Here is a 17,555-nt window from a genome sequence, read left to right as displayed (position 1 = left end):
TGTACCGGAGAATCACCAGCAGCAAGAGCAACATCATCGATGTATACAGAGAAGATAGTCGGCCCGAGAATTGAACCCTGTGGCACCCCCATAGAGACTGCCAGAGGTCCGGACAACAGGCCCTCCGATTTGACACAGTGAACTCTATCAGAGAAGTAGTTGGTAAACCAGGCGAGGCAATCATTTGAGAAACCAAGGCTGTCGAGTCTGCGAATAATAATGTGGTGACTGACAGAGTCGAAAGCCTTGGCCAGGTCGATGAATTCAGCTGCACAGTAATGTCTCTTATCGATGGCAGTTATGATGTTGTTTAGAACCTTGAGCGTGGCTGAGATGCATCCATGACTCTGAAACCCAGCTCTGAAACTCTCAAAACGGTCAGTGATCTGTTTCTTAACTTGGCTTTCGAAGACCTTAGAAAGACAGGGTAGGATAGATATAGGTCTGTAGCAGTTTGGGTCTAGAGTGTCACCCCCTTTGAAGATGGGGATGACCGCGGCAGCTATCCAATCTTTGGGAATCTCAGACGATACAAAAGAGAGGTTGAACAGGCTAGTACTAGGGGTTGCAACAATTTCGGCAGATCATTTTAGAAAGAGAGGTTCCAGATTGTCTAGCCCGGCTGATTTGTAGTGGTTCAGATTTTGCAGCTCTTTCAGAACATCAGCTATCTGGATTTGGCGGGTTGCTGTGGAGGGTGCCAGGCAGTTGACCGGGGTAGGGGTAGCCAGGTGGAAAGCATGGCCAGCCGTAGAGAAATGCTTATTGAAATTCTCCATTATAGTGGATTTATCGGTGGTGACAGTGTTTCCTAGCCTCAGAGCAGTGGGCAGCTGGAAGGAGGTGCTCTTATTCTCCATGGACTTTACAGTGTCCCAAAACTTTTTTGAGATAGTACTACAGGATGCAAATTTCTGTTTGAAAAAGCTAACCTTAGCTTTCCGAACTGCCTGTGTATATTTGTTCCTAACTTCCCTGAAAAGTTGCATATTACGAGGGCTATTTGATGCTAATGCAGAATGCCACAGGATGTTTTTGTGCTGGTCAAGGGCAGACAGGTCTGGAGTGAACCAAGGACTATATCTATTCCTAGTTCTAAATGTTTTGAATGGGGCATGCTTATTTAAGATGGTGAGGAAGGCACTTTTAAAGAATAGCCAGGCATCATCTACTGACGGGATGAGGTCAATGTCATTCCAGGATCCCCCGGTCAGGTCAATTAGAAAAGCCTGCACGCAAAAGTGTTTTAGGGAGCATTTGACAGTGATGAGGGGTGGTCGTTTGATCGCAGACCCATTGCGGATGCAGGCAATGAGGCAGTGATCGCTGAGATCTTGATTGAAAACAGCAGAGGTGTATTTGGAGGGCGAGTTAGTTAGGATAACATCTATGAGGGTGCCCGTGTTTACGGATTTGGAGTTGTACCTGGTAGGTTCATTGATAATTTATGTGAGATTGAGGGCATCAAGCTTGGATTGTAGGATGGCCGGGGTGTTAAGCATGTCCCAGTTTAGGTCACCTAGTAGCACGAGCTTAGAAGATAGATGGGGGGTAATCAATTCACATATGGTATCGAGGGCACAGCTGGGGGCAGAGGGAGGTCTATAGCAAGCGGCAACAGTGAGAGACTTGTTTCTGGAAAGGTACATTTTTAGAAGTAGAAGCTCGACTTGTTTGGGTATAGACCTGGATAGTAATACAGAACTCTTGCAGGTTATCTTTGCAGTAGATTGCAACACCACCCCCTTTGGAGGTTCTATCTTGGTGGAAAATGTTATAGTTAGCGATGGAGATTTCAAGGTTTTTGGTGGTTTTCCTAAGCCAGGATTCAGACACGACTAAGACATCCGGGTTGGCAGAGTGTGCTAAAGCAGTGAGTAAAACAAACTTAGGGAGTAGGCTTCTAATGTTAACATGCATGAAACCAAGGCTTTTACGGTTACAGAAGTCAACAAATGAGAGCACCTGGGAGTGGAGCTAGGCACTGCAGGACCTGGATTAACCTCTACATCACCAGAGGAACAGAGGAGAAGTAGGATAAGGGTACGGCTAAATGCTATACGAACTGGCCGTCTAGTACATTCGTCACAGAGAGTAAAAGGATCAGGTTTCTGGGCACGATAGCATAGATTCAAGGCATAGTGTACAGATAAATGTATGGTAGGATGTGAGTACATTGGAGATAAACCTAGGCATTGAGAAATTATGAGAGAGATATAGTCTCTAGAGGTGTTTAACCCAGGTGATGTCATTGCATATGTAAGAGGTGTGACAACATGGTTGGCTAAGGCATATTGAGCAGGGCTAGAGGCTCTACAGTGAAATAAGACATGAATCACTAACCAGGACAGTAATGGACAAGGAATATTGATATTAGAGAGAGGCATGCGTAGCCAAGTGAACATATGGGTCCAGTGAATGGTTGGGCTGACTGGGAACACGGCGATTCAGACAGTTAGCAGGCAGATGCTAACACGATAACAGTTAGTAGGCCGAGGCTAAACAAGCTAGCAGTTAGCAGACCGGGGCTGGCAAGTTGGCAGTTAGCAGACCGGGTTAGCAAGCAAGCAGTTAGCAGGGGCTAGCAGTTAACAGACCGGGGCAGGCAAGCTAGCAGTTAGTAGACCGGGGGACGTCGCGATGGGGGTAAGTCTGTTTTTGCCTCTTTGTGCGGTGACGTCGATAGACCAGTCGTGGAGTTAGTAGGATTCCAGGTAGCTCTAGGTAGCTAGCAGGCCTAGCAGGTTAGCAGAATGGGCCTTCAGCGGGCGTCGCACCTGAGGGGCCTGTTGGAATCCTCGGGCAGATTATGTCGGTATTCCAGTCATAGAGGATCGGTGGGGTTCCGTGCCCCGTACCGGCAGTAGAAGAGGTCCGGATATTGTAGCTCAGGAGTGAGCCGGGGGATGGGTCTAGCATGGGCTAGCCCCAGGCTAGTTGGTGCTAGCTCCGGGACAGAAACGTTAGCCAGGAGTAGTCAACCCGGGTTGCGGTTAGCTAGCTGTGATGATCCAGATGAAAATATTCAGAGTTTGTGGTAGGACTCCGGTGATATAGAGAGAAAAATAGGTCCGGTATGCTCTGGTTTGAAGAGCATTGTACAAACTGGCAAGAGCTTTCCGAGCTAAAGGTTAGCTGATGACCGCTAGCAGTGGTTAGCTGATTGATAGCTGGTAGCTAGCTAGCTTCAGTTGAGTTATTCCAGTTCAGAGGTAAATAGAAATACTTTAGGGGGGGAAAAAAAGGATCCACACCACATTGGGTGAGGCGGGTTGCAGGAGAGTATTTTGAAGTTGCGGTTTAGGAAAAATATTAAAAATAATGCGAAGAAAAAGATATACACATGGGACGAGACAAGACAAAGACGTCTGACTGCTACGCCATCTTGGAACAAGATGTCAATGGTATGAAATTACCTTATGAATGATGTTAAAGCAGAACAGAGAACACACAACTAAAAAAACATGGATACTGGCCTCAATACTGCTGCGTATAATAACAACAACTACAAGATTACTCAGGCAGCCCCCTGTATAACAAACACCACAAACCTACCTGGCCTTACTCTGTGTCTGGCTCTGGTTCTTCTTCGCTGCAGCAGCCTCACTGGCTTTGATTGGCTCAGGGAGTTGAGCAGGAATTGGAGAGTTCTATATGATTAGAGGTAAAAGTATTGTAAATTCATATTTGGGAGGGAATGGATCCATATGACAAGCACATTCAGTAGATTCAGGCATGGATTGAATAGAACATTGGTAGATCTGACCTGAGGCCAATCTCAGAGCAGAGAGAGACAAACATACAGGAAACACTAGAGAGAGACACCCTAGAACAGAGATTGACTGACCCACATACACAGAGTGTACAAAACATTAAGGACACCTGTTCTTTCCATGACATAGACTGACTAGGTGAAATCAGGTGAAAGCTATAATCCCTTATTGATGTCACTTGTTAAATCCACTTCAAAATCAGTGTCGAGGAAGGGGAGGAGACAGGTTAAAGAATGATTTCTAAGCCTTGAAATAATTGAGATGTGCCATTCAGAAGGTGAATGGGCAAAACAAAAGTTTTAAGCGCCTTTGAGCAGGGTATGGTAGTAGGTGCCATGCGCACCAGTTTGAGTGCGTCAAGAACTGCAACACTGCTGGGTTTTTCACACTCAACAGTTTCCTGTGACTCAAGAATGGTCCACCAATCAAAGGACACCCAGCCAACTTCACACAACTGTGGGAAGCATTGGAGTCAACATGGGCCTGCATCCCTGTGGAATGCGTTTGACACCTTGTAGAGTCCATGCCCCAATGAACTGAGGCTGTTCTGAGCGCAAAAGGCAGTGCAACTCAATAATAGGAAGGTGTTCCTAATATTTTGTGCACTCAGTGTAGACTTTCCGCTGAGCAGAGAAAGACTGACCTTAACATTCTGAACAGGGCAGTCCCGACGAGCGTGTTTAAAAGCAAAGTAGGACACCTGGTAGATGTCAGGTCTTTTGTCAGGGTCGGGCTCCAGCATGTACCCTGACAAACACAAACAGAATGAGAAGGAGAGGTGGAAATGAGAGAGAAAAAGTGAGACACCAATCAAACCACAACATAAGAGACAAAAGCAACACACTGACTATCCCACAACGGGTAGATTAAGCATGGTTAGATGAAGAGGTAACACGTTGTACAGAACTGATACTATATACACTAAGTGAACAAAAGTATGTGGACACCTGCTCATCAAACATCTCATTCCAAAATCATGGGCATTAATATGGAGATGGTCCCCCTTTACTGCTATAACAGCCTCCACTCTTCTGGTTAAGGCTGTCCACTAGATGTTGGAACATTGCTGGGGAGACTTGCTTCCATTCAGCCACAATATCATTAGTGAGGTCGTGCACTAATGTTGAGCGATTAGGCCTGGCTCACAGTCGGCGTTCCAAATCATCCCAAAGGTGTTCAATGGGATTGAGGTCAGGGCTCTGTGTAGGCCAGTCAAGTTCTTCCACACCAATCTCAACAAAACATTTCTGTATAGACCTTGCTTTGTGCACGGGGGCATTGTCATGCTGAAACAGGAAAGGGCCTTCCCCAAACTGTTGCACCAAGTTAGAATCACACAATCGTCTAGAATAATTCAGAAATGTCTAGAAGGTCAAGACAGTCGTGAAGAGGGTAAGACGAAACCTATTCCCCCTCAGGAGACTGAAAAGATTTGGCATGGGTCCTCAGATCCTCAAAAGGCTCTACAGCTGCACCATCAAGAGCATGGTTGCATCACTTCCTGGTATGGCAACTGCTTGGCCTCCGATCTCAAGGCACGACAGAGGGTAGTGCGAACGGCCCAGAACATCACCGGGGCCAAGCTTCCTGCCATCCAGGACCTCTACACCAGGCGGTGTCAGAGGAAGGCCCTAAAAATTGTCAAAGAATCCAGGCACCCTAGTCAGAGACTGTTCTCTCTGCTACTGCACAGCAAGCACTAAACTGCATTGTTGGATAGGGCATTTCACTGTAAGGTCTACACCAGTTGTATTCGGCGCATGTGACTAATACAATTTGATTTGATTTTATGCTGTAGCATTAAGATTTCCCTTCACCAGAACTAAGGGGCCTAGCCCGAACCATGAAAAACAGCCCCAGACCATTATTCCTCCTCCACCAAAATCTACAGTTGGCACTACGCATTGGCGCAGGTAGCGTTCTCCTGGCATCGCCAAACCCAGATTAGTCCGTTGGACTGCCAGATGGTGGAGCATAACTCATCACTCCAGAGAATGCGTATCCACTGCCTTAATGGCGGCGAGCTTTACAATACTCCAGCCGACGCTCGGCATTGGGCATGGTGATCTTAGGCTTGTGTGCGGCTGCTCGGCCATGGAAACCCATTTCATGAGGCCCCTGACGAACAGCTTTGTGCTGATGTTACATTCAGAGACAGTTTGGAACTCGGTAGTGAGTGTTGCAATGGAGGACAGACGATTTTTAAACACGATTCGCTTCAGCAGTCCCGTTTTGTGAGCTTGTGTTGCCTAGCGCTTCAAGGCTGAGCCATTGCTGCTCTTAAACGTTTCTAATTTACAATAACACAGCTTACAGTTGACCGGGGAAGCTCTTGCAGGGCAAACATTTAACAAACTGACTTGTTGGAAAGGTGGCATCCTATGACGGTGCCACGTTGAAAGTCACTAAGCTCTTCAGCAAGGCCATTCTACTGCCAGTGTTTGTCTATGGAGATTGCATGGCGGTGTGCTCAATTTTATACCCGTCTGCAATGGGTGTGGCTAAAACAGCGGAATCCACTAATTTGAAGGGGTGTCCACATACTTTTGTAAATATAGTGTACTTCTAAAATATGTAATGTCACTGTAGAATCTACACTAATTTTCATAGCAGATACAGTGAGTGGTGGAATACTGACGGATGAGGCAGTGCAGGTCGTAGGAGTAGCGGGAATTGTCAGGAATGGTGAAACTGCCATCACAGATGGCCACCTGGCTCTCCCCAAAGGGTAGAGTGAAGTAGCACAGCTTATACAGCAAACAGCCCATTGCCTGGAGGGAGGGAGGGAACACACACACCACACAAACACAATGCTCTTAACCTCTAGGCTACCTGCATCAACACACACACACACTAATTAAGTTATATAACATTTAGAACAAACATCCAAATGCCTTGAGAAACAAGATGGGAAAGGCTTCTCCACACAAATATGTCTTTTCAAATGTCCTACTGTACCAACTACCTGAGATTCCTATTGCCACTGGCCAAAGACTTGCTATAAGTTTTCATTTAGTTTATTTATATTCTTTAACATTTTCATGGGCATTCTGTGACAAATTGCTGAAAAGTGTATTGTAAAAAAGCCCCATACAAATCAGAAGCTGGCACTGATACTATGACTAAAGCATAGATCTAAAATACAACATCCACTCACCCATATGTCAGCTTTAGTAGTGATAATCTTGCTGTTGTAGAGGTTTACCATCTCAGGAGCACGATATGACAGAGTGGTGTACCTGAGAGAGAACAGAACAAGGTCACAAACAGGAAGATGAACATCATAAGCTTTATCTAACGAACACTAACTTTGAAAAGGCTCGGCTCAGGTGGACTTTGAAAGGACTTTTCTATGGCTGTAAAAAAGTTTTTTTCAAAAAAAATGAAATGGCAGGAAATGGTACGCATATACAGTTGAAGTCGTAAGTTTACATACTCTTAGGTTGAAGTCATTAAAACTAGTTTTCAATCACTTCACAAATTTCTTGTTAACAAACTATAGTTTGGCAAGTCGGTAAGGACATAATTTTTCCCACAGTTGTTTACAGACAAATTATTTCACTTATAATTCACTGTATCACAGTTGACTGTGCCTTTAAACTGCTTGGAAAATTCCAGAAAATTATGCCATGGCTTTAGAAGCTTCTGATAGGTTAATTGACATAATTTGAGTCAATTGGAGGTGTACCTGTGGATGTATTTCAAGGCCTACCTTCAAACTCAGTGCCTGGTTGCTTGACATCATGGGAAAATCAAAACAAATCAGCCAAGACCTAAGAAAAACAATTGTAGACCTCCACAACTCTGGTTCATCCTTGGGAGAGATTTCCAAATGCCTGAAGGTACCACGTTCATCTGTACAAACAATAGTAAGCAAGTATAAACACCATGGGACCACTCAGCCGTCATACCGCTCAGGAGGGAGACGCGTTCTGTCTCCTAGAGATGAACGTACTTTGGTGCGAAAAGTGCAATTCAATCCAAGAACAACAGCAAAGGACCTTGTGAAGATACTGGAGGAAACAGGTACAAAAGTATCTAAAGCCACAGTAAAACAAATCCTATATCGACATAACCTGAAAGTTCGCTCAGCAAGGAAGAAGCCACTGCTCCAAAACCGCCATAAAAAAGCCAGACTACAGTTTGCACATGGGGACAAACATCTTACTTTTTGGAGAAATGTCCTTTGGTCTGATGAAACAAAAATAGAACTGTTTTGCCATAATGACCATCGTTATGTTTGGAGGAAAAAGGGGGATGCTTGCAAGCCGAAGAACACCATCCCAACCGTGAAGCACAGGGTTGGCAAGATCATTTTGTGGGGGTGCTTTGCTGCAGGAGGGACTGGTGCGCTTCACAAAATAGATGGCATCATGAAATAGGAAAATTATGTGGATATATTGAAGCAACATCTCAAGACATCAATCAGGAAGTTGAAGCTTGGTCACAAATGGGTCTTCCAAATGGGCAATGACCCCAAGCATACTTCCAAAGTTGTGGCAAAATGACTTAAGGACAACAAAGGCAAGGTATTGGAGTGGCCATCACAAAGCCCTGACCTCAATCCTATATACAATTTGTGGGCAGAACTGAAAAAGCATGTGCGAGCAAGGAGGCCTACAACCCTGACTCAGTTACATCAGCTCTGTCAGGAGGAATTCACCCAACTTATTGTGGGAAGCTTGTGGAAAGCTACCCGAAACATTTGACCCACATTAAACAATTTAAAGGCAATGCTACCAAATACTAATTGAGTATATGTAAACTTCTGACCCACTGGGAATGCGATGAAAGAAATAAAAGCTGAAATAAATAATTCGCTCTACTATTATTCTGACATTTCACATTATTAAAATAAAGTGGTGATCCTAACTGACCTAAGACAGGGAATCTTTACTAGGATTAAATGTCAGGAATTGTGAAAAACTGAGTTTAAATGTATTTGGCTAAGTTGTATGTAAACTTCTGACTGTCGGTTGACAAACTTTTTTATTTCCTCATCGACTACTGGCACTCCTTCGGTCTGTGGGTTCTGGAACTTATTGGTGGCGCTTCCGAAGTCACACAGCACGTAGTGACCCTTATCATGTAACAGGATGTTTTCCACCTGCAGAAACACAAAAGAGAAGAAGAGTCAAACAGAGCCAGAGAACTACAGAATGAGTCACGTAATGGTCACGCTATTTAAAAAATATATAATGTGAATTGGATAAAAAAAATTGTCTGCTGAATGGCATATATAAATACCGGTAACAGCTTGCCTATATAACAGCAAGACTAAGCCAATAAGAAGATGAGGAGAGAGGGACCAAGAGCAGAGAAGGGAGGTGGGAGAAAACACAGGAGAGGGTTCCTACAGATGTAGGATCTTAATTTGAGCCAGTTTGCTACAGCAGGAAAATAATCCTGCAGCAACAGTGAATTTTCAGGTGAATTATAATTAATGGAATTTTTGGGGGGGTTGATACATCATTCGTAAGGGAAAATCATGTCTGAAATATCAAAGTGGAAATTACAAACTTCAGAAGCTTTTTTAAACCTCAAATACACTAAGTTTTACATTTCCCACATTGCAGGAAAGTTCTCCTGCAACCGGGTGATCAAATTAAAATCATACATCTGTCCTCCGCATACCTTAAGGTCCCTGTGGATGATGGGTGTCTTGCCCTGGTGCAGTCGAGACACGGCGTCACACGTATCACAGAATATCTGCAGTACCTCTGCCTCGGTGAAGCCTGTCTGCAGACGCTGGTTCATTAGGTTCACCACCTGGCCTCCTGCAAAGATACACCACACAATTTCATTACTGAACACACACTGGGAATGGAGCTTACAGCCACACTCAGTCACACCTATCTTGCACTCAGACTCAGTCTCTTGATAATCTAAAATGACCACTTCACAATAGGGGCCTTTACTCAGTGGTTGCACATGGTGTTATATAGCTATGATGTGGAAGCTTACTAGGCTTGAGCAATATACCGTATACCAGGGTGTTTCAAAATACCAACAATATGATTTTCAACATCGCAGTGGGCTGCTGGGGTGCGTGCTGCGCCACTGCTTATAACTAACTATAAGTGAAGTAGAACTATAAAAAATCTAAGATGTCTCAAATAAATTACATCCAGCTCAGGGGCTCCAGCTATGCATTTGGTTTGCTAACTTGCTAGCTAAGTGGCTAAAAGTGTAACGCTCATTCCTTCAAAGATAAATGTGAATCTGAACCATCACCCCTGATGTGACAAAACCGCAATTCGTCAAAGAGCAATTCTGTCTGGTCCAGCAACGGTGGGTTTGTGCCCATAGGCAAGTGAAGAGCACTTTTTGCCATTCCTGTCTGGTCCAGCGACGGTGGGTTTGTGCCCATAGACGACGTTGTTGTCGGTGATGTCTGGTGAGGACCTGCCTTACAACAGGCCTACAAGCCGTCAGTCCAGCCTCTCTCAGTCCATTGCGGACAGTCTGAGCACTGATGGAGGGATTGTGCGTTCCTGGTGTAACTCGGGCAGTTGTTGTTGCCATCCTGTACGTGTCCCGCAGGTGTGATGTTCGGATGTATCGATCCGGTGCATGTGTTGTTACATGTGGTCTGACACTGCGAAAACGATTAGCTGTCTGTCCTGTCTCTGTAGCGCTGTCTTAGCAGTCTCACAGTACAGACATTGAAATGTATTGCCCTGGCCACATCTGTAGTCCTCATGCCTCCTTGCAGCATGCCTAAGGCACGTTCACGCAGATGAGCAGGGACCCTGGGCATCTTTCTTTTGTTTTTTTCCCCAGAGTCAGTAGAAAGGCCTCTTTAGTGTCCTAAGTTTTCATAAATGTGACCTTAATTACCTACTGTCTGTAAGCTGTTAGTGTCTTAATGACCGTTCCACAGGTGCATGTTCATTAATTGTTCATTGAACAAGCATGGGAAACAGTTTTAAAACCCTTTACAATGAAGATCTGTGAAGTTATTTGAATATTTATGAATTATCTTTGAAAAACAGGGTCCTGAAAAGGGGATGTTTCTTTTTTTGCTGAGTTAAAATGTTTATATTTATTAGTTTTTTGTTGAAATAGCGCCCCTTGTGTGCATAATTGGTAAAATCGTACACCCCGGTATGGTACAGAAACAGTATGACGGTATGAAAATCGGGATAAAGCTCACTGAAGGAAATGCAGTCTGAGTAGTAGGATCTACTGTACAGTATATCAAACATTGTATTATCAACATGTTGATACATTTATAAAACCGTCTCTACAGTATGTATGGTCTTCAAGGTTGAGCCACAGAGATAAAATTAAATAAAAAATTGTCCAATACACAAAACTTAGAGCCAATTCATAACCTCACAACCTTTTAATAATTTCAGACATGTGTTGTCTTTCAATGAACACTTAAGTGTCCTCTTCATTGTGACAGTTCTCCAATAGAGCGGAAAATGTTAGGCTGCTCTATCATTCCATTATTAAGAGCAAATTATTCTGTGAATGAAAGAAAGAATGAAATATATGACCCCAGATTGGCCGTGCTTGACCAGCTGTTAGCGTGATACGTAAAGTTAGCCTTGGAGTGAAAGAGTGCTAGAAAGCCCAATGTCACAATGGATAAAAACACTCGCAAAATAATGGCAACATTCACAGTTCAAAGGAAACATATTTTTCTTAAAGGGGGTAGGTTTTTAGTTCACACAGGCCTATTTTATACATTCTTAGAACCGCAAGTTTGAACATGCATTCACATCCTGGGAAAACAACCTGGTGCAGCACAGAAGTCAAATGAGTTGCAAAGATACAAAGACAGAAGTAAGAAATGTTTGATCTGAACAGTCCTGAAAAAAACAAGGCTTTGATTTAAAACAAGTATTTCCTAGAGATACGCTTAAACAATCACATTATCTACACCTTCACATTTTTTTGTGGAACAACTGAACGGTTAAACACAACATTTAAAGAAAGTCACCACCACAGCCTATATGGAGGACAGAATATAGTTAGACAGAAAGCGCCCTCAGGTGGACTACAAGTGGAGTGACAGTGGCCCACCTTTATTTCTACCTTTCATAGTCACTTTTGAGGAATGAACTACACTTGATTGAACACAGATCCTTCAGTAAACACTCACCTTTACAGTAGTCCATGAGGATGAGCACTTCCCACACATCTCCTCCTCCACAAGTGGTGATACTAGAGTCCAGATAGCCAACAATGTTCTTATGGCCGACCAGGTCCTTCTGCGATAGCACAAGGACAACCACATTACAATAAAAGACAGAGTGAACATTATCATGCCACTCAAATTCAAACTTTGTCTCCTGAGGATAATTTGGTTGCAAATCATCGTTGCTGATACATAACATGCTGCAGTTTGTAGAGCTGCCTGTATGCGTGTCATGTATGTGTTTTCATGTGAGCAAAGGAGAGAACTAGACTTAATAGCTCCCTTTTCAAGCATGCCGTGGGGTAATCCCACAGCAACTCACCATAATCTGGATCTCTCGCTTGCACACCTGCAGGTCGTGCTCATTGTTGACATACATCCTCTTGAGGGCACAGCGGAGCCCCTGGCTGGTTCGTACCAGGAACACAATTGCAAACCCCCCTGTGATATAGAGTGAATGAGACCAAATTAAATGTTCAGTGTTTGGAGGCAAGCAACCATTGGAAGTCTGAAGTAATAGAGAAAACTGAATATAAGAGATACTCCACGTCAGGAACAAATCACTTTCAAGTGTATTCAGGTATCAAGAACTGCTTGCATTTTGTATTTATATGGATGTGTTATATGGATCTGTAATTTATGTAATTCAGGGCTCATCTGTAAAATAGACCTTGGTCTCAGTATGACTGAGATCAAGGCTAGTATAGTAATTATTTACCTTTAATTAACTAGGGAATTAATTAAGAACTAATTCTTATTTACAATGACAGCCTTGGAACAGTGCCTTGTTCAGGGGAAGGACGACAGCTCGGGGATTCGATCTAGCAACCTTTCGGTTACTGGCCCAACGCTCTAACCACTAGGCTACCTGCCATCCAAATTACAGTAGTGGGATAAAAGGCTTTACTGGTGATTCCTCATGAAACTAGAACAAAAAGACACCATGATAATGTTTTTGGGCTTGGAAACCCGATGATCTTTAAAAGGAGGCAAATAATTTGTAGGATTTTTATTTGGCATTAAGCATGTTTAAATCCAACCTTTTTATGTGAGTAAAGTACATCAGATAAAAAATGTCATGACAGGCCTAATGGAAACAGAAAATTTTTCAGTAAACTTTCGAAATGTAGAGACATGTAGAGACATACATGACTTGCAGACTTGTTTTTGAGTTGCTGTGCGTTTTGTTGCCAACCTGTTTTGCTACCTGACAAATTTACGGTTTTTACTTTTTAATTACCGTTTATATTTTTGTTTTTTCCTACTCAACTTTTTCACTCCGGACGCTTTATCTGGACACGATTCGTCAGGACCTCCAACAGCCGAAGCTAAGTAGTAACATTAACATGATGCCTTCTAATTGCAGTCGCTGTACTCGCCTTACGGCGAGGATAGCTGAGCTACAAGCCCAGCTTCAGACGCAATCGCTAGGCAAGGGTAATTTCAGTGTAGGAAAGGATGAAACAGCGTCTGTGCCACCAGTAAGTACAGATAGTAGTATAAATCCCCTGGCACAGTCCCCGCAGCCGGACAACTTTCTCACGGTTTCTGGAAGGAAATGCTGTAGGAACGCTCAACCGGTGTCGCTCATTCAGCCGACAGAAACTTTCAACCGGTTTTCCCCATTAAGCAGCGGGTCGGAGTCAGAGGCCGAGTCTTCTCTGGTCTCTACTCCTCCCGTTACGGGGTCTGAGACGCCGAAGCTTCCCACCATTAGCTCTGACAAATTGAAAACTCTAGTCATTGGCGACTCCATTACCCGCAGTATTAGACTTGAGAATCATCCAGCGATCATACACTGTTTACCGGGGGGCAGGGCTACCGACGTTAAGGCTAATCTGAAGATGGTGCTGGCTAAAGCTAAAACTGGCGAGTGTAGAGAGTATAGAGATATTGTTATCCACGTCGGCACCAACGATGTTAGGATGAAACAGTCAGAGATCACCAAGCGCAACATAGCTTCTGCGTGTAAATCAGCTAGAAAGATGTGTCGGCATCGAGTAATTGTCTCTGGCCCCCTCCCAGTTAGGGGGAGTGATGAGCTCTACAGCAGAGTCTCACAACTCAATCGCTGGTTGAAAACTGTTTTCTGCCCCTCCCAAAAGATAGAATTTGTAGATAATTGGCCCTCTTTCTGGGACTCACCCACAAACAGGACCAAGCCTGACCTGCTGAGGAGTGACGGACTCCATCCTAGCTGGAGGGGTGCTCTCATTTTATCTACCAACATAGACAGGGCTCTAACTCCTCTAGCTCCACAATGAAATAGGGTGCAGGCCAGGCAGCAGGCTGTTAGCCAGCCTGCCAGCATAGTGGAGTCTGCCACTAGCACAGTCAGTGTAGTCAGCTCAGCTATCACCATTGAGACCGTGTCTGTGCCTCGACCTAGGTTGGGCAAAACTAAACATGGCGGTGTTCGCCTTAGCAATCTCACTAGGATAAAGACCACCTCCATTCCTGTCATTATTGAAAGAGATCATGATACCTCACATCTCAAAATAGGGCTACTTAATGTTAGATCCCTTACTTCAAAGGCAATTATAGTCAATGAACTAATCACTGATCATAATCTTGATGTGATTGGCCTGACTGAAACATGGCTTAAGCCTGATGAATTTACTGTGTTAAATGAGGCCTCACCTCCTGGCTACACTAGTGACCATATCCCCCGTGCATCCCGCAAAGGCGGAGGTGTTGCTAACATTTACGATAGCAAATTTCAATTTACAAAAAAAAAAAATGACGTTTTCGTCTTTTGAGCTTCTAGTCATGAAATCTATGCAGCCTACTCAATCACTTTTTATAGCTACTGTTTACAGGCCTCCTGGGCCATATACAGCGTTCCTCACTGAGTTCCCTGAATTCCTATCGGACCTTGTAGTCATAGCGGATAATATTCTAATCTTTGGTGACTTTAATATTCACATGGAAAAGTCCACAGACCCACTCCAAAAGGCTTTCGGAGCCATCATCGACTCAGTGGGTTTTGTCCAACATGTCTCTGGACCCACTCACTGTCACAGTCATACGCTGGACCTAGTTTTGTCCCATGGAATAAATGTTGTGGATCTTAATGTTTTTCCTCATAATCCTGGACTATCGGACCACCATTTTATTACGTTTGCAATTGCAACAAATAATCTGCTCAGACCCCAACCAAGGATCATCAAAAGTCGTGCTATAAATTCACAGACAACACAAAGATTCCTTGATGTCCTTCCAGACTCCTTCTGCCTACCCAAGGACGCCAGAGGACAAAAATCAGTTAACCACCTAACTGAGGAACTCAACTTTACCTTGCGCAATACCCTAGATGCAGTTGCACCCCTAAAAACTAAAAACATTTCTCATAAGAAACTAGCTCCCTGGTACACAGAAAATACCCGAGCTCTGAAGCAAGCTTCCAGAAAATTGGAACGGAAATGGCGCCACACCAAACTGGAAGTCTTCCGACTAGCTTGGAAAGACAGTACTGTGCAGTACCGAAGAGCCCTTACTGCTGCTCGATCATCCTATTTTTCTAACTTAATTGAGGAAAATAAGAACAATCCGAAATTCCTTTTTGATACTGTCGCAAAGCTAACTAAAAAGCAGCATTCCCCAAGAGAGGATGACTTTCACTTTAGCAGTGATAAATTCATGAACTTCTTTGAGGAAAAGATTATGATTATTAGAAAGCAAATTACGGACTCTTCCTTAAATCTGCGTATTCCTTCAAAGCTCAGTTGTCCTGAGTCTGCACAACTCTGCCAGGACCTAGGATCAAGAGAGACACTCAAGTGTTTTAGTACTATATCTCTTGACACAATGATGAAAATAATCATGGCCTCTAAACCTTCAAGCTGCATACTGGACCCTATTCCAACTAAACTACTGAAAGAGCTGCTTCCTGTGCTTGGCCCTCCTATGTTGAACATAATAAACGGCTCTCTATCCACCGGATGTGTACCAAACTCACTAAAAGTGGCAGTAATAAAGCCTCTCTTGAAAAAGCCAAACCTTGACCCAGAAAATATAAAAAACTAATCGGCCTATATCGAATCTTCCATTCCTCTCAAAAATTTTAGAAAAGGCTGTTGCGCAACAACTCACTGCCTTCCTGAAGACAAACAATGTATACGAAATGCTTCAGTCTGGTTTTAGACCCCATCATAGCACTGAGACGGCACTTGTGAAGGTGGTAAATGACATTTTAATGGCATCGGACCGAGGCTCTGCATCTGTCCTCGTGCTCCTAGACCTTAGTGCTGCTTTTGATACCATCGATCACCACATTCTTTTGGAGAGATTGGAAACCCAAATTGGTCTACACGGACAAGTTCTGGCCTGGTTTAGATCTTATCTGTCGGAAAGATATCAGTTTGTCTCTGTGAATGGTCTGTCCTCTGACAAATCAACTGTAAATTTCGGTGTTCCTCAAGGTTCCGTTTTAGGACCACTATTGTTTTCACTATATATTTTACCTCTTGGGGATGTTATTCGAAAACATAATGTTAACTTTCACTGCTATGCGGATGACACACAGCTGTACATTTCAATTAAACATGGTGAAGCCCCAAAATTGCCCTTGCTAGAAGAATGTGTTTCAGACATAAGGAAGTGGATGGCTGCAAACTTTCTACTTTTAAACTCGGACAAAACAGAGATGCTTGTTCTAGGTCCCAAGAAACAAAGAGATCTTCTGTTGAATCTGACAATTAATCTTAATGGTTGTACAGTCGTCTCAAATAAAACTGTGAAGGACCTCGGCGTTACTCTGGACCCTGATCTCTCTTTTGAAGAACATATCAAGACCATTTCAAGGACAGCTTTTTTCCATCTACGTAACATTGCAAAAATCAGGAACTTTCTGTCCAAAAATGATGCAGAAAAATTAATCCATGCTTTTGTCACTTCCAGGTTAGACTACTGCAATGCTCTACTTTCCGGCTACCCGGATAAAGCACTAAATAAACTTCAGTTAGTGCTAAATACGGCTGCTAGAATCCTGACTAGAACCAAAAAATTTGATCATATTACTCCAGTGCTAGCCTCTCTACACTGGCTTCCTGTCAAAGCAAGGGCTGATTTCAAGGTTTTACTGCTAACCTACAAAGCATTACATGGGCTTGCTCCTATCTATCTCTCTGATTTGGTCCTGCCGTACATACCTACACGTACGCTATGGTCACAAGACGCAGGCCTCCTAATTGTCCCTAGAATTTTTAAGCAAACAGCTGGAGGCAGGGCTTTCTCCTATAGAGCTCCATTTTTATGGAACGGTCTGCCTACCCATGTCAGAGACGCAAACTCGGTCTCAACCTTTAAGTCTCTACTGAAGACTCATCTCTTCAGTGGGTCATATGATTGAGTGTAGTCTGGCCCAGGAGTGGGAGGGTGAACGGAAAGGCTCTGGAGCAACGAACCACCCTTGCTGTCTCTGCCTGGCCGGTTCCCCTCTTTCCACTGGGATTCTCTGCCTCTAACCCTATTACAGGGGCTGAGTCACTGGCTTTACTGGGGCTCTCTCATGCCGTCCCTGGAGGAGGTGCGTCACCTGAGTGGGTTGAGTCACTGATGTGGTCATCCTGTCTGGGTTGGCGCCCCCCCCCCCCCTTAAGTTGTGCCGTGGCGGAGGTCTTTGTGGGCTATAC

At 43.9% G+C, this 17,555-nt stretch overlaps 1 protein-coding gene across 14 annotated transcripts in view; it reads right to left on the bottom strand.

The window, feature by feature from the left end:
- LOC110537214 (AP2-associated protein kinase 1) overlaps positions 1-17,555 on the bottom strand; it is a 112,078-nt gene that overhangs the window by 71,890 nt on the left and 22,633 nt on the right. For 11 of the 14 annotated variants that reach the window (XM_036937218.2, XM_090192020.1, XM_090192021.1 and 8 more), the window contains exons 2-9: positions 12,245-12,363; positions 11,887-11,995; positions 9,408-9,550; positions 8,759-8,880; positions 6,931-7,012; positions 6,412-6,544; positions 4,417-4,520; positions 3,556-3,650 (exon numbers count right to left, since the gene is read on the bottom strand). In XM_036937218.2, coding sequence (XP_036793113.2) covers positions 3,556-3,650; positions 4,417-4,520; positions 6,412-6,544; positions 6,931-7,012; positions 8,759-8,880; positions 9,408-9,550; positions 11,887-11,995; positions 12,245-12,363 — 907 coding nt within the window. Of the gene's footprint in view, positions 1-3,555; positions 3,651-4,416; positions 4,521-6,411; positions 6,545-6,930; positions 7,013-7,485; positions 8,881-9,407; positions 9,551-11,886; positions 11,996-12,244; positions 12,364-17,555 lie in introns of all 14 variants that reach the window. The other 3 variants (XM_090192025.1, XM_090192024.1, XM_090192023.1) reach the window with 1 other exon arrangement.

Source organism: Oncorhynchus mykiss, chromosome 12 (assembly GCF_057628025.1).
Source record: "Oncorhynchus mykiss isolate SJ-2025 chromosome 12, ASM5762802v1, whole genome shotgun sequence".
Lineage (NCBI taxonomy): Eukaryota > Metazoa > Chordata > Actinopteri > Salmoniformes > Salmonidae > Oncorhynchus > Oncorhynchus mykiss.
The sequence above is the reverse complement of the archived record's forward strand: the minus strand, read 5'-3'. Positions and strand labels throughout refer to the sequence as shown.